A 20883-nucleotide genomic window follows, 5' to 3' on the forward strand; every position below is an offset into this window, starting at 1 on the left:
GCCATAGTGTCTTCCTGGTGTGATCTCTGTGTATTTACTATATTAATTTGGCCCCCCATTTTAATGTGTAGAACATCTCAGGAGTCCTAGAATGAGCAGGAAGAAACTCTGCCCTCATCTGTTTGTGCTCGTACTTCTTGGGGGGTGGGGTGGGGGGGCTGCACATTCTTTAACAGTGAATGTCCACTAGATGGCAGTCTGTAGTCATGCCAGTGCTCTAGGTTATTTATTTTTTGCTTCATAAATTTGAAGTTTTGAAGACAGGAGTTATGTAACCATGAAATAAAATCTATCATTTTCGTTACTTATTAATTGAACTCAATTAATGGTGATGGGAAAGTAATCTCTTCAGAGTGACTGCTTTAGTTATGCCAGTTATATCCATCCATTCACCCATCCTTCTTCCTTCTGCTCAGGGTTACGAGTGTTTTAAGTGGAATATACAGAATATCATACAGATATCATGTTACTTGCTTATTATGGTTTATACTGCCTCACTGTCTCCTGTGAATTATAAACAGGTAGGTGGTCCTTTAAATATGTGCTTTTTTATGGTTAATTATTTTTATGAATTTATTTATTACTCAAGTTGCTTTTGTAGCAAAGCCATAAGCAGACTTTCTATCTTTTTCTGTGTTTATGTATCCGGATTGTTGGCTACTTTATGTAGTATCCGGACTGTTGACTAATTTAGCAGAGCTGTTTATCATTCTGGATTAATATTTGTTTTTTTTAATGTTTCATGTTGCATGCTAGAAATCAGATTGTTTATTTGAAAAGGGAGCAACAACATCGCTGGCACTGATACTGCGTTTTAAAGTTATTTAGCCTGGCTTAAATTGCTAGTGGTTTTAGCTAGTGTTTGACTCCAGTGTAGAGTAGCATGAGGCTAAAGGGTGGACTTAGTCCGGCTGTTCACCTGCAGCTAAGCACACCTCTCCTTTGCAGTGCTGACAGAAGCCAGGTGACTCTGGACCTGGATGGGATTGTTCAGGTGCTTGGACGTCACCTGCATGACTCTTCGACTGGTATGATGACACGCATCGCTGTGCTGAAGTGGCTCTACCATCTGTACATTAAAACCCCACGCAAGGTACGTAGCAGCCAGTTCACAGCATCAGCCTTCGCTCCAGATGGTCCACTGTAGACTCAACTTGGTCATATCCAATGAATTTCTAGTTACTTTCAGTTCCGTTTTGTCATCGTCTGTTTATTCATCTGTGTTTTTATAACCTTATTAGTTTGAATATTACACAATGTTTTGTAACAGTAAATTCTCTTGTGTTTTTCTCAGATCCCCATCTGTTTTTGTTTCCGATCTACTTAACAAAGAAACTCTTTCTCAATAAAACATTTAATGTCCCCTGTTTTGTTGCCACCAGTAGGAAATGCATTTAGTCTAAATGATTGGATGAACTTCAGGCCGGTCAGCGGTTTTTGGTGAAAGCCCTGTTCTGGGCACGGTGCCAGTCTTGCGGCCCCCACACTGAACTATTTTTAGCTTCACATTATTAGCTCTGCTAAAGTCCTTCCTGTGTGCGTTATCTTCTCCAGATGTTCCGTCACACCGATAGCCTCTTCCCCATGCTGCTGAAGACTCTGTCGGATGAGTCAGATGAGGTAAGCCCCCAGCATCTCGGTGACTGGCAGCTGACCTAATCCTTTCTAAAAAAAAAAAAAAAAAATCAATTAAGAGTTTTGAATGCCTTTACATGTCCGGGCAGCTGACTGAGAGAGATTCACTGCCCTTCTTTGACCTTTCCACTTCTTCCTTTCCTAGTTGCTTAGTCTGTTTATTTTGCTTTTTACTTTAACTTGTTTTTCTTTTTCCTGGTTTCTGACTTTTATCTTGAGGTAGCCTTACTCTGTCTGTTCTCCCCTTCCAATGATGCCATTAGTGCTCCATTGCTGCTTCTGTAACACATATTTTGGAGTTAATAATCAGTTCTGTTCCTCCCTAGTTCAATACATATAATGGTGTGGTGGTATAGTGGTGTGAGCCCTTACCATAAACACAAGCAGATAGGACATCAGTCTGCTGCCATAGCTGTTAGGGCCACTTGTGTTCACGCTGATGTAGCCCCTGTGGCTCGCGTGCCGGTTGTCGGCTTGATTAACTTGGCCATGCTTCACTGTTGTCGTCTGTGCCGTTGGCCCCAGTGGAGACGTGTAGCAGCGTATTGCTGATGTAATCCTCTGATTCTAATTGTTACCTTCGTCTTTCGCTCTGAGGAGAAGTGTGAGCTGTAGGACTGGGCCTGCTTTGTTGGTTGGATGTACCATTTTTGCTAAAAGGCAGAGTGAAAACTGTGGTATTGTTTCAGTCTTAAATGTCGGTGCCTCTGGGAAGGACTGTGGGTGTCGCTCTCACAAGGCCAGGTGTGAGAGAAAATGAAGGGAAGCCTTCCGAATTATGAGCATGTCTGATCACGCTTGTGTGATTTTTATTATTGTGTGTAAAGAGGAGTGAACCACTTGGTTGATGCATCTTGCCTGCATCTTCCATAACCACTTCCCTGGTGTATCAAAGGCCGCAACAATGGGGAACAGCCTTGATAGGATGGCAGTCCATAATGGGGCACATGCACCAGTTCATCTAAGTGTGTTATTTTGGGCTTTAGGAAGAAACCAGAATTTCCTGAGGAAACCTGTGTGAACTCCACACACAGAGCTGGGGTCAGGTTTAAACCCCATCTTGAGAAACGTGGGAACCCACTGCTATCTTTTCAGCACATTGTCCCCATTAATGCTTTCTGAGTTATCACTACTTCGCTTGTTTAGTAGAAACCTTTGTACAGGGTAACCTCTTTTAGACTTTGTTTCGCAGACAGCCTTGCACTCCCCCCACATTCATTCTTGCTAAAATACAACTCCTTTAAATGTAGAACATGTGTCCTTGTGTGGTAGAACTATTATTTAGCAACCGTCTGAGCCGATTCTGTAAATACACTCCAGCAGCCTCACATGACCGTCAGGAATGAATTTGTGCCAGTAACTCTGCACATTGTCCATGGTGCTTGGGGAGAAAGCACAGGTAGTAAATTATAAGGGTATAGTTTATGGCCGACGTTCCTGTTTTCTGCTGGCCCCTGACATTGGGGCAGGGGGGTGCGTTGTGGGGGCGGCTGTTGAATGGCCAGGACCCTCCCCATTGGCTACCGTTACCAGGTGGCACAGATCCAGGAGGCTTCTGACCGCTGCCAGGGCTAAGTGGGCGGGGCAGAGAGGAAAGCGCCGACTCCAGAGGGGTTCCGTCTGCAAATCCAGTTTGTCTTGCTTCCAGGCTGATTGTTATGCTGCACATGCTCCTGTAATATGTCAGCCTTTTTATTTTTATTTTTGCTGCTTATATTCCATAGCACTTGTCATTCTCATAGTCTGGAATAAAGAAAGATGTCTTGCCAGTAAAGAAACATAACGGAGATGTCCCATGGTGCCAAGTGCTGGAATAATCTGCCCCCTTATTGCTACTAATGCTTCTGAATCTGAGTCTGTTCTTTCCTCTGTAGATGTGCAATATTCTATTTTATGCTTAGTATATGCTTATACACGTATGCATTTTTAAAAATATTTTTTAAACATTTATTGATTTATGTTGGTTTTTGCATGAGGTCTAAATGTCTTGTCAACAGTACTGATCTTAAATTTCACTGCCTTTTATTTTTATCTTTTTTTATAGACTACTTGCATTAAATCATTCTGTTTGTGGTTTTGTTGGTGAGATGCCCATTTTGATAGATAAAGCTAAAATAACGTCCTGTAATACCGTGGAGCCAGTTGAGCTCATCGGATATTCGCAGCAAACAGAAATGTGAGACAGAATAGCAGATGTACAGAGGAAATTGAAGAGCTTCCTTAGAAGGGATTAGATGATGTCTCTGGTCAAAAAAAGTGGGATTTCGAAGCTTTAACTGCTTTTTCCTCATCTCGTACACAAAGGAAACGCTCATCCCTGGACCCACAGGGATGTTTTCATTGAGGCCTGGCCAGTGAAGCTATGGACCATGGGAAGAGGGTGTGTCAGTGGGAACCCTTGTTACATGCTGTCTTCTAGTCAATTGTGTGTTATGGATCCTGTGACCGTGATTTGCAGCTTAAAGCATAGGAGGGTGGAGCTCAAGCCGCATGCTAGTGTAGTAACTGGCCTTTGAAATGAATGGGCTCCTAATGTTTAAGAGAATGACACGTTACAACTGCGGACAAGGTTAAACACGTTACAACTGGTTGAGATTTTTTTTTGTTGTTGATGTTTTTTTCCATTATTATTGATGTAAAAATTATTATTGAACAAAACTAGTTGGGTGGGTAAGAGGTGAAAAGGACTTCAAGGTCAAAGGGGGGTGAGGGGGGGAGTGGGCACATTCATCACAGCCAGAGAGAGGAGAGCAGTGAGCGTGGGAATGAGCCCACCCCCCCTGCCCCTTGGAAGGCCTGATGCACAATCCCAGAACAAACTCTAAAGTCTTCACTTCTGCATAAACTCTGACACGCAGCTCCCTGGCCTTGTAAGTTTCAGGGGGTCATGGGGTTTCTGCCAATGATTTATTTAACTGTTTATACATTATGTTCATCTTGAGGAGTAAGCTGTCATTTCCCTGTGCGTCAAGGAAGCTCAGTGTTTGCGAGACGGCCCTTTCACATGGACCGACAAAGACATTTGACGACTTCCCTCCCCCCGCCCGCCCCCCTTCAGTGTCGATGCGGACGCCCTGTGGACTTGCCCTTCTCTCTTGCTCTTAGGTCATTCTGAAGGACTTGGAAGTTCTTGCAGAGATCGCCTCTTCCCCGGCTGGTCAGACGGACTCCTCCGGGCCATGTGACAGCACGGGCTGCCGGCTCGAACTTGCAGTTCCAGCATCAGCCAAGCCAGGTCAGCCCACCCATTCATCTTCAGCGTTTATGTTCTAGAAGTACTAATAGAGTTGCAGCAGTGCCCTTCACTGTACTCCCACTGTGTGGTGACCATAAGATACATCACGGTGGCAGTGGGGTAGGGCTGCCACTAATGACTATTTTTCTACTGATTAATCTCGCTACTATTGCACCAATTGGTTGATTAATCTAAAAGATTAATTTGCCTCCATAAAATCAAATTGACCGTTTAAGTTAATTTTATTTTGACAACAATAAACTGTATGATATTGCAGGACTTTAGCCTATGCATGCCAGCTTTTCAGCACTAGACGGACATTATTTTCACCCAGAATTCGATAAGCAGATCAGTAGTATGTCTAAAATAGTAATGAGGCACCTATTTCGATGGCCAAAAGTTAGTATCTTTATAAATTCAGTGTATGTTTATGCTTATTAAATTCCGTTAGTGGAGCACGCCACATGTGACTGTTTTAGTAACTCATGGAAGCGATAAGAAATGAAGAAACTGACAGCTCACCATTCATACAGAGGAGATACTATGGTTAAACAAGGTAAAAGACGTTATTAGTGTGACAATACTTTTTGCAGACTTTGCGTTTTTGTTTTTTCATTTTTATTTCCGTTTCCGTTTTTCTTTCAGAACACTGGTCCCAACAAGCCCAATGCACACGAAGAGACACACTGGCACCGTTATTCAGTGTAGAATAAACACAGATTTTAGCCTAAACATTTTCACAAACACTTATTCAATGGAGATTCTATGGTAGCAGGCAGAAAATGTCATGGCTTTAATAACGAGTGTATTTAACAGCTACAAAGACAAAAGGTATTTAAACGTTCTCCATACTAATGAAAATATAATAGGCATGAATAGACAACACTTATGGTGGTTTTGCCTACTCTGACAGTCCACCCTCCAGAATAGCATCTGTGTGTTTCCTCTTCAGGTGCTCGTGCATAGTGCTAGTGCTGTTGTAGTGTGCCATTTGTTACAATGAAGCATTTCAGAAAACGTAAAGGTAATTTCATTAAAAAAACAATGCGTCAAATTAAAGTTTTGTCGACACATGGAGAATTATAGCCATCAGGGGCAATACATTTAATTTATTTTAGCTAACAATTTTTCCAAAGCAATGTATAGTTGAGGAGGCATGGTCAGACAGTCCCTGCAAAGTCCCTGCAACAATTAGGGATTAAGGGCCTTGCTTTGGAGGCCCAACGATTAAATCACCCTTAAGATCCTGGGATTCGAACGAATGACCTTCCAGTCATTGGCACAATGCCCTCTCTTTAAGAGCCAGATATCAGCCCACTAGTAATGTACAGATACACAGACTGGAATCTCCCCATTCTTTTGCCTTGTCATTCACACTGCCTCACTGCTTAAGCCCTGCTGTGCTGTGTGTTGGTGCCACGTACATGTTGCCTGAATGCTAAATGGAGTTTTGGGTGCCTTTGTATGCCAGTGGACCATCTCTGTGAAAATCAGGCCAGTGTCCCTTTCACAGGGGTCTAATCGCTTCTGTCATCCTCACTTGGGGTGAATAATTGTGGGAGAGCAGCTTCAGGGGGAGGGAGGACCTAAATGAGCCCTGGCTCATCTACGGTGCTGTTGTACTGCTGTTGTTCTTGCTGTGCCTTTTATCAGATGAACTCGGCCTGCCATGGGTACTGACAAACAGCTGGAAATATCCCCCTGGTATTGATAGACGCAACCACAGCGAATGATGCCGGAGAAACTGTAGACTACCTATATATGCCTATCTGTCAGATGATCTGAAAGTACACAGCAGCACAGATAAAAATATCCTCTGATACCGAGAAGCATCGCCACAATGAATGATAGACCTTCAGCTGTCAGAATTAAATGTGATTTTTGATGTGGTGTTATTTATTTTGGTTTATTTATATATATATATATATATATGTGCAGTTCTGTGCTTCCTTTGGGGAGATCTTTGAACCTTCAGTATCTTTTGTGTTTTTCTGGCACATGAATTAAAATACATGCACTCCATTGGCAAGACCGGCGGTCGCAGACGTCCTAGCAGTCAGTGGTTCATTAGGATCAAGCAGGCTCAGTCACTCCCCTTAATAGGAGGGCATCCTTTGTCCTGGAACAGGATGCAGCTGAGTTATAGGCCTTCGCGAAACACAGGCGTCTTGAGTTACTAGCTGCCCACAGTAGAGGGGTCGCGGTCGAGGTTGTCCTGGGACGCTGCGTAATCTCAGTGACGCAGAGTTTCAAGGTCTGTCGCTGTTTTGATTTATTTCTTCAGAAGACGTGTTTGTTCAACTTTTATAGTTCACATAAGCAGAAATGGCTAAATAAACAACAGGGACTCTTGCTAATTGTTCATGGAGCACATTAATAATGGCTCACCACAGGGCAAGAACTCTGTTTGGAGAGCATAGGATCCAGAAGTTCCCTGAATCGCAGCTGCCAAGACCTCTAACTAGTAAAGGAAATAGACAATAACATGACTATCATACATAAATATGCAGTTGAGGAAAGTACAGTGAAAAGTAAGTTCAGTCACTTTGAGCAGTGGCACATTGCAACTGAACTCAATGACCTTGAGTTGCTGGTAACATCATTGGTATGGAGTGGCCACTGTTGCTGCACCTGATGTGTGTCTGTCCTCTGCCCCAGGTTCCAAAGCAGACTCCAGCCCTTCCACACCTTCCACTCCTAGCATGAACTCCTACTTCTACAAGTTCATGATCAACCTCCTGCAGCGCTTCAGTCTGGAGAGGAAGCTCCTGGAGATCCGGGGTGCCTTTATCATCAGGTAGAGGGGGACACTGTTACGGTGTTTTGAAACCCAGCTGGGACACGGTATTGTTGTACTGAGTTATGATCGGGCAGTGGTTAGCACTGCTACCTCATACCTCTGCATGGGGGGTTCGAATCCCGTGTGTGGAATTTGCATGTTCTCCCCATGCGGTTCTGGGGTTTCCTAGGTGCGACTCTGTGTACGAATGGTGTGTGTGTGCCCTGCGATGGGTTGGGCCCCAATCCTGGGTTATTTCCTGCCTTGGACCCGTAGCTTCTGGGATAAGCTCCGGACTCCCGTGACCCTGAATAGTGCAAGCGGATACAGAAAAGGGATGGATGGTTTGATTGGGACACTTGATAGATGTTTATGCCTGCAGAAAGACAGGCAGTAATGTAACTGAGAACAGCTTCAAAACAGCAGCGTTGTCAAAATAAAGAATTAGGATTGTTTCACAAGATACTCTTGATTCCTGGGGTTTGTATTTACTTTGTCACAAAAGCAGTATCACTCCTGTTTTGGATCAAGATGTCTCACTCATCTGTTGGTGAAATGCATATATGTGGAATAATTTCTTAACCTTTTATGGGTTGTCTGGTGCTGTTTTACGATCGCTTGGGATCTGGTGAAAAGGCCATTTTTAGATGTGTAATGTTATGGTGTGAATGTTTAAGCCAAATGTGCTGCCTTCTTCTCTTTGAACAGAAACCAAACATTTTTGTGAATATGTGTAAAGCGAGAACCCAATTTTAACATTTCATTCCTTCTACTGTAGGTTCTCTCTCCTGCCCAAGGTATTTTCCTTAGGCAACAGACCGATTTACTACAAACTATGTCTGGAATGAGACTCGTACTGAATAATTTTGCAATGAAAATCCGAGGTTTCTAAAGGGTTTCGTAATTAAATTCAATATTACAATGGTGATTTCATCTGGACTGTAGTCCTGATAGCTTCACAAAACTAAGAAATAATATATTTTTTTTTATTTCTATAGTGCCATTCTTATACTCAAGGACATTTTATAAAATAAAAACGGCAAAAACTAGGTCTCATGTGACTTGAAAATTGATCGAGACACAATGTCTTGGACACTCAGAAGAAGTGAGTTGTGGAGTTTGGAGCTATCATCCTGAAAGACCTGCAACCCATGGAGGACAGTCTAGATCAGTGTTCTGACGGCCTACCAGGAGCTGTGAAGGAGAAAAAATGTGGACTATCTAGTAGGGAACTGGAAGAGAGCAGGAACGTGGACCATCTGAGGGTCCCCGGGGACACTTTGGTATAGATGACCTAAGTGTATAAACTGCGGAGCTCAGGCTGATGAGGAAAACTAGACCGTGAAGAGCTTTGAAGGTAATGAGAAGCAGTTTGTATTGAATGAGGAATGAAACTAGTAATCAATGCAGTGTATAAAGGACTGGAGTGATTTTTGCAAGGATCTTTGATAAATAGGGCATGGCAGTGGTCTAAACGAGAGGTGGTCAAGGCATAATTCACGTTTTAGTATCCTTCACATTGTGTAGTCCACAAAGTGGAGCAAAATAAGGATTTGATAGGTGAGTGATGAAAAATAACAGCAAGGTTGTAGCCTGTGAGTGCAGTGACCTGTACTACGAAGCGAGGTTACTGGCTTATCGGGGTAACTTGTCGGATTTAAGGTACCACAGTTTAAATAGACTTCATATTCATTCACTTACATTTTGCCCAGACTACCTTAAATCCGACAAGTTTCCCCGATAAGCCAGTAACCCCGCTTTGTAGTACAGGCCACAGGTTTAACAACAACTTCATCAACCTCGGTTTAAATCAGCTTGGCTACCAACAAGTCTCTTCGATCCAGTAAGCAAACCTTCTGTTTTATTAGTACATAATTGTAAAAATCAGTTTGTCTTGCTTTTGTCATGAATGCACATGGGAGCCCAGTGGGTGGTCAGTAGTGGAGTTGCTGGCGATCCAGGTCTGTGTACCTTCAGCATCAATAAAAATAAGAGCATAGCAGCAAATGTTTTGACATTGGGGGGACCTGCAAGTTCTGAACAAGTGAGGACTTATTTGTCAGAAACGGTCACAGATTGTTTTCGTGAAGTGAAATACAGGAATGTCTGTCAGTGAGGCTGGAGGCAAAGCAGGAGAGAGCAGTCCAGTAATACCAAGAGCTGAGAGGCTTGTCTAAAGAATGTCATGGACATCAATATAAAATGCAGAGCTAAGGTCATGGAAGAGAAGGATGATGAGGGCCTCAGAATCAGCGGCAAGGAGGAGATGCTTAACAACCCTTCGGGAGCTGTCTTAGTGCTATGAAGAGAGCAAAAACCTGATTGGAAAGGCTCATAAAGATTACAGGAAGCTAAGTGGGCCGGAAGCTAATTGGCAACGACCTTTGGTCCATAAGTCTTCAGTTGAGTGGAAACCAAGTTTCTTGTGAACAGACATGACTGCAGCATTTTTTAATGAAATGGAATGATACTGGTGTGTTTTATCAGATAAACACGTTTTAAGATGTGTGTTGGGGTCAGGGTCTAATTGACAAGAGGAGTTGGTATCACGATTAAATCTGTGTACCTCCTGTTCACTCACTCGTCCTCTTTCACAGAGATGTACAAAGCTAGATGGACTGTGATGGATTGAATCAACTTTATTTTGACAAAAATGAAGAAACAATTCATGTAACTGAGAGGTTTCCAAGCGTCAGGAGGAATTTATAGTAATACCAAAAAAGTGTTTTAGGTCTATAGCTAGCATTATTTGTAAGAGGAATAATGGAATGATCAGGCAGCATTATGGGGAATTTTATAGGTCTTCAGTTGTTCACTTTAGGCCTGAGCGTGAACTGAAAGATAAATTTTCTTACAGAGCTTCTTAAGGTGTCGCCCAGTTTTTTTTTGTGGCCTGAAGCTCAGGAGGAAGGCGATGAAGCTTCAGGGCTATTTTTAACAGGAGCATGTTCATTTAGGAATCACGTGGTTAAGAATCTCCACAAGACCAGCTTTTAAGTTTTAAGAAAATGTAAGATGGGTAAAGCACAAATGGAGACTGGGAATGATAGAGGACTAATTGATTTACATTTTTAAAATTTGCTTGATTTAAGGAGAAGACAACTAAAATTTTATTTCAGTCAGCTTGTATGCAGAAATACCAGTCTGTGAGCCAGCAGTGTTTTGAAGATCAGAGGGTTGGATAAGATTGTCTATGACCAGGTTGGAAAATGAATACGCTGTGCGAAACTTAAAGCCTTCTATTATAGACAAGAATTCACGAGAGGAGCAACATACAGGATCAACATGTATATTAGAATCATCAAACAATGTAACAACAAATGTCATGGCCAGGTAAGAGTGAGTAAAGAGCTCAGAAACATCAGGATGAAGCTTAGGAGGTCAGTATATTACTACAAGTAGCTAAATCTGGCCAACAACTTTAAATGGCTTATTTTCGAAAGATGAGATGTAGGACAAGTCAATAGCAATCGTTTTTTAGTTATCGTGGAAAACAGCCCCACCCTTGCCGCGTATGCTGGGCTATGAAAGATCACTGCAGTCACGGGGAGGGCGCAAGTTCAATTACTAATAGTCAATTGGTATTTATTTGCCTTGTTTTAGTAAGCAAGAGCATGCTGAGGTTTTTTGTGGCTAATTGAGATGTCAAATAATGTAGCTTTGTTAATGAATGAGAGTTTAACTGTACTGGGTAATAGAGTAGCAAAGCATCTTTCACAGTTACAGTACTTTGTCTTTTATCCAGCATCACTGGGAGTTTAAGTTTCCATCCCAATTAGAAGGTAATGCGTATGACTAACCTGGCAGACCTGTTAGTGAGGACAGCGGAGACAAAACCACGGTCACTACTGTGCGCCGACAGCGTGGGGGCCGAAAACTCCCAGCTCCAGAGGTGGAGGTGGAAATCTGACTTTGGCTGCAGGTGCATACTATCGAAAGTCACTCCAATAACTGGTGAATTAGAGGGATGGGCCAGTGGTGTTATGTCACAGACAGAAAAACAAACTGGGATAGCATGGGGTACTGGTGTGGAGCTGAGGCCGGATGTGCACAGTATCCTCCCACTGGGTACTGCTCTCGTACTGATTCCAGAGGGGAATAGATGCACCATCTCTTAGGGCGGATGGTTACAGTACACGGTGAAATCAACATGAAAGAAGCGGATTTAGTCGTCGTAAAATTTGTGTCTTCACACAAAAATCTGCTCTGGATCATGGAAGTTAATTCCTCTGTTGTAAATAAAACAGTGGACGGCGCTTTGGAACAGACTTGCACGGTACCTTGGGCTAGCAGGAGCATTTTCCATAACCTCAGTTTACCCCATGAGTAAATGCAAATTGCTGCCTGGCACAGAGATTTAAAAAGGGAGGCTGTCCAAATCTATGGGGGAAAAGAAAGTTTACATTTTGCACCAGTTGCTACCTTGTCTGATCCATCATGGCTTTGTCTGGTCACACAGATAGTGACATGGTTTGTATGCTGCTGAACTTTGGTCGACGATTGCAGTTTACTCAATCTTGATGGCTATGATTGTAGTGTATGAATAGAGCTGTAATCTTCCTGACATTGCTTTCCGATTTCAGGGCTCTCGATACCATATTAGGAAAGCTGTTTCAGGGATCCTTACATATTGTGTTTCTATCCGGGCTGGGGAGACATTCTTGGCTCAGCACATGCAATGGAACGTAAACACCATTACTTCCAGTCTCGGTGTCCTCCCTCAGCTCAGCCTGCCTAATGAAGCCTTTCTCTGTCAAGGTGTCTGCTCAAGTTAGAGATTCAGATTTTAATGAGAGATTTCATTGGAAATGTTACCGCCACATTATTACTGTCTATGAATGCTCTGCTGACTGTGGGCTAGAAAATAGAGAAATAGAGAGACCTGACCAGTTTAGCTCTCCTTAAAAATGGACCTGAAATTTTATGAAGGACAGATTTTTTTATTTTTTAACACTCTGACCCCTGCTTCTATGACTCTGACCCCTAGTTCTTGACTCGTGGGGATGTGGTTGACTTTTCTTTTTTATACTGGTGTTTGTCAAATTATTTGCTATGTATTTATGTCATACTTTTGTAAGAATCCTGCTTGTAGTTTCTGAAACGTAGTGATGATAATACTAGCGTTAGCATAGGTGCTTGGTGGGTAGCACTGAGGCTTTTTGGTGTTTTTCTCATGCCATGGTCCAGGAATAGCAGAGCACAACCAGCCCGTGTTAGCATCACGGTAGCTGTCTTAATGTTTGCGGGGTGGATGTGCTTTGGGCCTTATGATGGCTTTGGTACGGCTTACTGGGAATGTGATCCATGTTTTTCCGGTGTGTGAGGAATGCAAGCTGATGGGTTCAAGTTGAATACTAGCATCAGGCCCATGCGCTTATGGTCACTGGGCTGGAAGTGATGGAGCACTTTGATTTTTATCAGTCCCTTATCCCCACCTGTGAGGTTGAGGCCTAGTTTTGGTCTTACCTGTAATGTTTGTTATGTTTTCAGTTCAGGACCGAGGTGCAGATGAGTCCTGAAAGGTTGTTGGCAGGGATGACAAACGTGCTGGTATGTTTGTCACCAGAATGGGTCACATGAATACACCGCACGGCCTGAGGGTGATTACTGCAGTGTTTACTAGCTCTATAACTGCTGACTCTACTATTTATTTACTTTTTATTTTTCATATTTAAAATTCTTAATTTTCTATGCATATCTACAAACCCCGTGAGAGATAATGGTTGGTGTTCTGAGGTAGCAGCAGCTTCTGTTGTGGTTTCTGGGTATGATTGTAAAAGGTTGACTGGCAGGTCTCTGACAGGCTGTATCCATGTAGGTTTTTATCCTCTCTTCAGAGGCGTGGCCTGTCATCCAGCTGTATAAATGTCTCTCCCTGTTATTGTAGTTATTTAGCATAAGTACTGGATTCGATCCTCTCTCATTAAGGCAAACCTTAACTCAAGGCAATCCTTGGGTATACTTCTCAGCAGTCACTAATTCATCCTCTCTTTCTCTCTCTCTCTCTCATCTCCCCTCCCTCTTCAGACAGTTGTGTCTGCTTCTACATGCAGAGAATATCTTCCATTCCATGGCAGACATCTTGCTGAAAGAGGAAGACTTGAAGTTTGCTTCCACCATGGTGCAGACGCTCAACACCATCCTGCTCACGTCTGCTGAACTCTTCCAGCTTCGGAACCAGCTCAAGGATCTGCGCACACAGGTTCGGCAGCTGCTGCTTTTGGCTGTCCTGACACCTGCTATAGCAATAATTGGTCCTCCGTTGGTTGGCCATGAGCCTATATTGGCATAACTGGAGAATGTGGTACTGAATCGAGATTCTATATCTCAAGTGTGTGAAGCTCCATCAGAGAGTGTAAGAGGTGAAGGTATATTAAGAATTGTATAAATTGTGATGTTTGTCATCTCTACGGAGGAGACTGTGACATGTATAGACTTTCTGCTCTCATACATTCCCGCAGGAGAGCTGTGACCTGTTTTGCTGTCTGTATCGTTCTTGGTGTCATAACCCTGTGGCCACAGTCTCCCTCTGCTTCCTGACCCAGAACTACCAGCATGCCTATGACCTCATCCAGAAGTTGTATCCTTCACATGCACTCTTCTGTGTATTCACTGCAGAGTGATTATGAATACCAACTCAGTGCTGGAAGGTTCCTTACCCTCAGACTTATGTTGATTCTTGCAATCAAATATGTATTTGGGAAGAATCTGTGAGGAACTGTGTCTCTGTCTCTCTGTGCCTGTATATCTAGGGCCTGTCTGTCTGTTTGTGTCTATATCTAGGGGCCTTTGTCTCTCTGTACTATGTACTGTCTGTGTCTGTGCCAGTATATCTAGGGGCCTGTCTGCCTGCGTCTGTATATCTATGTGCCTTTGTCTCTCTGTACTGTGTACTGTTTGTGTCTGTCCTTGTATATCTATAGGTCTGCCTGTCTGTCTGCCTTCTGTAAATGTATGTCACAACATGGATCCTGCAGAGAAAAGCCTATGTGCTGGCTGCAATGAATGTTTTCCCATGTTGGCGTGTGGAGGAGAGGACATTCCAGTCCCTGATACGATCCTTGTAAATAGCACTTCTGTTTTGGGAATGCATATGTTCCATGACCTCTGGGGTTCTGGGAGGGGGTGACCTGTCAGTAGGGGGTGTGTGTGCAGATCCTATAACCTCTCTTCACCAGTGAGGCATCTCATTTATTCATGTATATCTCTCTCTGTCGTTTGCCATGTTTATCCCAATCTTATGCAACCATGCAAGGTTATGAACTGATAATGGCAATTTGAGGATGTTGAAACTGCAAACTGTGCTTAATGTGGAGATGTACAGCTCAGTCGTGCGTGAATTCTTCCTTGCATCTTTGGGTAGGGTTATTGGATATCATTTGGGTGAAATGTCAAGCTGACATTTTTCCCACTGTGGTGGTGTAGAGTTTGCATTACTATTACCTGTAGAGGAATCAACGTTGACTCAAAACTGACTGTGCTTTTGGGCTAACCAGCTGAAAGTTTCCCAGCTTCAAGATCAGTTACATCGCTGAGGTCAGAAGTTCACATTGCATTTTTTCCTGTTTTCATCGCTCTTTAAAATTGAACCCCCTCTGTCTTATTATCATTCCTCAGCTCTGCTGAGTGTCCTCTGTTTCCTGGTCTTCACTCCCGTCCTTCATTATTTTTGGTTTCAGGACTCCTGACATTCTTCAGCAATATGAGGGACACTAGCACACTCCAAATGAGAATTGCCTCTGAGGTCCATTGCTGGTCTGCATTCTTAACTAGACCATGGCCGGCCCAAAGGATTTTATTTAGCTTCGGCTGAATCTTGTGGAACACCAGGGTGATATGTAATATTTAAATGATTGGATCTGCTGCTTTCCAGTAAGCATACAGATTCAGTCATGCTATGTCTGTGACAAAGGGGTGGGGTGCAGAATTGAAAACCCTGCACTCTGTAACTAAGCAAACTCTGTCGAGTGAGGCTGGTTCCAGCGCGGTCCTCTTCCACACCATCAGTTAAACACAATAACCCTGAACTCCTCTCCATCTTCTTTTTTATAAGCGGCCAAAGTGGAGCAAGCACATTTAACCCCCCCCCGCCCCCGGCTCAGCTGGACTCCAAGCTTGGTGTCAAAGCACCCTGTTTTTGTTAGAATTTGGGGGGAGGGACCCCCTGAGAGGTGGTGGGGGTTTACTGCACCAAAAATGTAGCGTTTCGAGCTGTTTTTTCGTCTCTGGAAGTTTGTGTGTGCGAGGGGCCCCCCAGCTGACCTGTGTCAGCTGTAATTGTGCAGATTGCAAATGAGTGGTGACCTTAAATGTTTCGATAGTTCATAAGTAAATCGGGGAGAAACATGGGAGCAAGTTCAGTTCAGAAAATGATACAAAAAGCAAGAATATGTGAGTGTGTGTCTGTGGGTTTGTTAAAGCTGTGTTACTTTAATAGGTCTTGAATTGCAGTCTGTATAAAGCTTTGAATTTGTGGGGTGAATATTAAGAGACCTGGACAGCATACTCAGGAGTCTCATACCAGTGATTGGGGGATTTTTATAAATGTGGACACATCTGTTGCTCAGTATATTCTGTGTGTAATGTTTGTGTGTAAGTGAGGTTCTGAATAATAGAAATGAACAAATTTTTGTACAAGATAATGCCCATGTCTGACATCTGGTCATTACTGTGATCTGTGGGTGTGGAGGGTGTCAAATCACCCATAATTGTTCTGCCTTTATTGTCCTGTTTAGACTGTTACAGAATCTTAATTCCTGCAGCGTAAGTGAGAAAAATTACAGCTGTTCTGTCACAGAAAGAACAAATTATAATTGCCACATGAGAAAGCAGCACAAATTATTTAGGCTCACTGACTTTGAAAGATTAAAATGTGTTTTTTCTCATCCTTTTCCAATGGTGACCCCCCTCCCCCCATCTCCATGACGACCAATGGAATGGTTTGTTCTCATTGATCCAGGCCATGCCCTTTTGCGGCCTCTGTCCAGTGACAGAGGTGATGTTCAACGGCAGAATGACATTCACCAATAGCAAGAGAAGTTTGCTGTGACAAAGATTAACGTCATAGACCTGTGTCCTTTGTTAATATATTAGTTCCCTGGAAGTTCTGAAATGTTGTATTCATTAAATTTATGTATAGATGCAAAACATAATGAAAATTTTCACTTGTGTTTCTTACAACTCAAAAATGGATATTTAGTATGGTGTGGTATTGCTATTAGCTGCTCATATTTCAGTTTCCTAAATACTGACCGAAGAGTGGAGCCCCACAATTCTTTTTAGTATTTTATAGATGGCCCTCCCTTTTGCATAGGTTTTGTTTTCTTTAATATACTGTGGCGGGTATGACGTAATTGTCCTTGACCTCAGCTTACCAGCGGCGATCTGGAAGTGACTGTGGATTTCCTGATGGAGGTGGACAAGTTGGTGCAGCTCATCGAGAGCCCCATCTTCACCTGTAAGTGGCCCCCAGTGCTTGTGCCTCAATCACTCTACCTGGATCTTCAGCTCACTTCAGTTCACTTGTTAGCGTCCAGGGGTACAGAAAAGCCAACTGCCAGACGGTTCTCATGCCTGTTACTCTGTGCTATTCCTTGTGTACTGAGGTGTTTAATATTTAGTTTTTGCTGACAGCATGTCCTGTTTGTGTGTATTCATGCCTTTGCATGATTACAAAGCTGAAAATGAAGCCGCACAAATGACACACACACACACACACACTTTGTTGTGTCATTTCCCATCTATAGTCAGCAAACTTTCTCATAATGGGCCAAAAGAACTCGTATGTAATATGTTTAAATGACAATACATTTTAAAATCTGGCACGTGTACAAAATTTGATTGTGCCAGTGGTCCAGTGGTCATGCCAAACACATATAGTAAAATGTTAAGATGGGCGTTTATCTAGTGGTTGTCATTATGGTCTCCTGCCTTGGTCCCCTGTGTCTTCCTCACCAGACCTGCGCCTGCAGCTGCTCGATGTGGAGAATAACCCCTACCTGATCAAGGCTCTCTACGGCCTCCTGATGCTGCTGCCCCAGAGCCAGGCCTTCCAGATGCTCTCCCACCGGCTGCACTGCGTACCCAACCCTGAGCTCATGAGGACCGTGTGAGTACTTGTACACGGACCGTGACGGGTGGGCAGAACTCATGAAGCTCCTCGAACTTTATTAGCCCACCGAAGGTGTAAACTTATTGATCTCAGCCAGGTTTAACCCAAGATGAACCAAAACAGTAACCAATAATTGTTATATTACAGTTGATTACACTGGGATAAAGCAATTTGTGTACTTGATAATCCCACACAGTGTGAGTTGAGAAGCCTCATTTTACCTAAACAGCTCTACCTCCTGCCATTTGATAGTATCTACTCTTAAAATTGAGTGAAGGTGAGTTTGGTCTAAATGAAGTCTGAGTTCACATTTTCCGCTAGGATTCTTATTCAACATCCACGGTTGTTTATCTGACAGATCTATTTGTTCTTGTCTCTTTGCGTGGTCTTAGTTTTCCCCCTGAGGACATTATATGTGTGGGATTTTCCTAATCTTCAGGACCGTATGGAGTCCCTCGGATAAAAACCTCTGATCTCTCTCTGCTTGTTCAGAGGTAGTATCAAAAGACTGAGACAATAAGTGTTTTATCTGTGTTATCAATGCATCTCTGGAGGCCTGTTTGTCACATGTCATGGTCATTTGCAGTTAAGTGTACAGGTTGAGGTTGTCTGGAAGAGGGAATGCTGCATAGATAAAATGTTTGTTGTACCTCATATTCATTTGTTCCAATATCTTTCCTGCTGTTTATCTGTTAGGCGTTGTTAATAAATGGTATATTGCTACATTTTTGAATTACAGTGGGTTGTCTACACAGAGGAGCCTTGCTGGTTTTGATTGTGAGCTGAGCCAGCTGACAATGCACTGTGTCTCAATAAGAGTCCTCCCTTTTTGGAATGATGTTGCTGACATGGTCAAAAACCCCGAGCCAAAGGAAAGAATTTTGGAAAGTGTCCATTGTTGTTTTTCCATTGGTGTGGTTCCCCTGGGATGGCTCTTCAGAGAAACTCATTAGCCCTCTTCAGCACATTTATTAAGGAATCAAATAATGTTTGCCGTGATGGAATGACTTCCTCCTGGTGTCCCCTGTCTCGTGGCCTCAGCATTCTGGGACAGTCTCTAGGCTCACTGCAACCCTATACTGGATTATCAGGGAAATTTAATCAATGGAATTCTGTTTGTAAAAACTGGGGTTATCATACCATTTTTATGATTTTTACTCAGTTGTATTCTTATCTAGAACAACATGCAAGGCTTCAGAGGCAAAACATCCATGCATTAGCACTAACTGTGCTAAAATGTCATGCTAGAAAGTGATCGTAAGCGTTCCTGTTAAACTTTATATGGTTAGTTTTTAAGGTCTGTACCTGGTAAGACGGTCCGGATGGCATATCATTTATTTTTACTGTAGTCAGAAAATAAAAAGCTTCTGTTCTGAAATTTTTGTTTATTCCCATCCAGGCTTTAGGGAAGTGTAGTGTTTTATAAGTACTTCATAATGATTTCCTGTAAGGCTTACTGAACATGGCAGTTTTAGATGACAGGAAGGCCCAGAGATGACAGAAGCTAAGCCTGATATTTGACTGAAAGTCCAGGCTAATCCAGTGAGTCAGTGAGACATATGCCAAGTGCCCCAGGACATTTTCCAGCCACGTCACCCACAAACCCACCCTCTAAAGTGCCGTCTTCCACTTCCTGTTTGACGTTGAGGATCACCGCCTGTCCGTGTTTCGTTTGATGTCATTTCTTAAGTGGCTGCTTTGTTTGTGTCAACCTTGTCGTTCCAGGCCTGATCTGAAGAGCTCTCCCGGCTCCAGGTGTCCGGCCTCCTCACGTGTCGACTATAAAGAATTGCTGCAGCACTTCGACCGGGTCCAGAGGAAGCACCTGGAGGTTCGGCACCAGCGGGCTGGACGGGCCGAGTGCTCCGACCGGAAGCTGGTGCTGTGAAACCCGAAGGAAGCCGATAACCAAGATCACCATTATCACCAGAAAGACACTTTAGCGCTAATGCAGTTTTAAACTATTGAACGTTCTGTAGGCATGACGTATCCGCTGCCCCTTTTTTATGAGTTTCTTTTTTTTTTATAAATAGCTTTGATGGAGGCGCCATTATGGATGCACATCTACAAACATGAATTTACACCATGGTCGGGTCCAGTGCCATGTTAGTCAAAGCTTGAATATACATTATTATTATTTTTTGCTTTTGTAGTTGTTGGCTTTTTTTCCATTTGTCCATAAGTGTTCTCTCTTACTCACTCTTTACTCACTTCCGCATCGGCCACGATGTCCGTCAGCTGTCAAAAACAACGTGGATGAGCTACACACGACACTCTCCTTGGTCTTAAAGCTTGAAGGCTGTTTTGGGTACCTGAAGCTGTGCTTTCTGGCCTGGCAGTCATTTGTAAGAAGCCCGTTGTCAAACAGTCAACACTGGGGGGGCCCAAACCTTTAATTATAATATATATTGAGGAAGACATTGTGAGTCTGAATATTGGTGGGGGACCTGTACCCCCCATTATATATTATAATTATGACCTTGATTTGAAATGTCTTAATCTTGGAAGAGTTTTGGAACAGATATTCTGTTTACGTTTTATCTCCTGCTCAGTCTTGGTAGATGCACATTGTTGTCTGTCCGAGTTCCCTCCTTTTCAGATGTTGTCTAACTTCACTTTCTACCATTTATTTTTTTTTTTTTTATATCTCCTCACCTTTTCCTCACCATCCCATCTCTGTCACTCCCCCGTCTGCTTCCAGCCTCCTGCCCCTCTTGCATGCTTCCCCAGAACCCCACGGTCTCCTGTGAAATGACTGCTATCTGCTATAAGGAGAGAACTCCAGTAAATCATGGACCATATGTTATTACTTTACTCTTGTCTTTTTTCTTCCACTGCCCATCTGCTGCTTCTGTGGGAACAAGGTCACACAGTCATCCTCCTCGCCTTTTTGTCAGCCCAGCAAACCAAGGCAGTGTATCCTCAGCCGTGGGTTGTTGGTTTGTGGACATGATATGTCCAGGATTAAATTATGTTAATCATTAGCAGTTTAAACTTGTCAGCCATTGTGCTGTTGTAAGATCAATGTGCATTGAAACACAAGTCTGAGTAATTCCTGTGCTTGGATGTAATTAAATGTATTAGTCGACAGTTGAATTAAAATTTAGTTTTTAAGGTGGATAA

The 20883-nt window shown here is 43.0% G+C and overlaps 1 protein-coding gene across 2 annotated transcripts in view; it reads left to right on the top strand.

Annotated features, from left to right (window-relative positions):
* Nucleotides 1-20883, top strand: part of vac14 (vac14 homolog (S. cerevisiae)) — a 33370-nt gene extending 12487 nt beyond the window's left edge. For both annotated transcript variants that reach the window (XM_023822737.2, XM_023822738.2), the window contains exons 12-20: nucleotides 949-1093; nucleotides 1555-1620; nucleotides 4741-4870; nucleotides 7529-7667; nucleotides 13677-13851; nucleotides 14111-14229; nucleotides 17027-17106; nucleotides 17607-17757; nucleotides 19486-20883. In XM_023822737.2, the coding sequence (XP_023678505.1) occupies nucleotides 949-1093; nucleotides 1555-1620; nucleotides 4741-4870; nucleotides 7529-7667; nucleotides 13677-13851; nucleotides 14111-14229; nucleotides 17027-17106; nucleotides 17607-17757; nucleotides 19486-19648 (1168 nt within the window). In that variant the 3' untranslated portion in view covers nucleotides 19649-20883. The remainder of the gene's footprint in view (nucleotides 1-948; nucleotides 1094-1554; nucleotides 1621-4740; nucleotides 4871-7528; nucleotides 7668-13676; nucleotides 13852-14110; nucleotides 14230-17026; nucleotides 17107-17606; nucleotides 17758-19485) is intronic.

The sequence above is a fragment of the Paramormyrops kingsleyae genome, chromosome 13, assembly GCF_048594095.1.
Source record: "Paramormyrops kingsleyae isolate MSU_618 chromosome 13, PKINGS_0.4, whole genome shotgun sequence".
NCBI classification, from domain to species: Eukaryota; Metazoa; Chordata; class Actinopteri; order Osteoglossiformes; family Mormyridae; genus Paramormyrops; species Paramormyrops kingsleyae.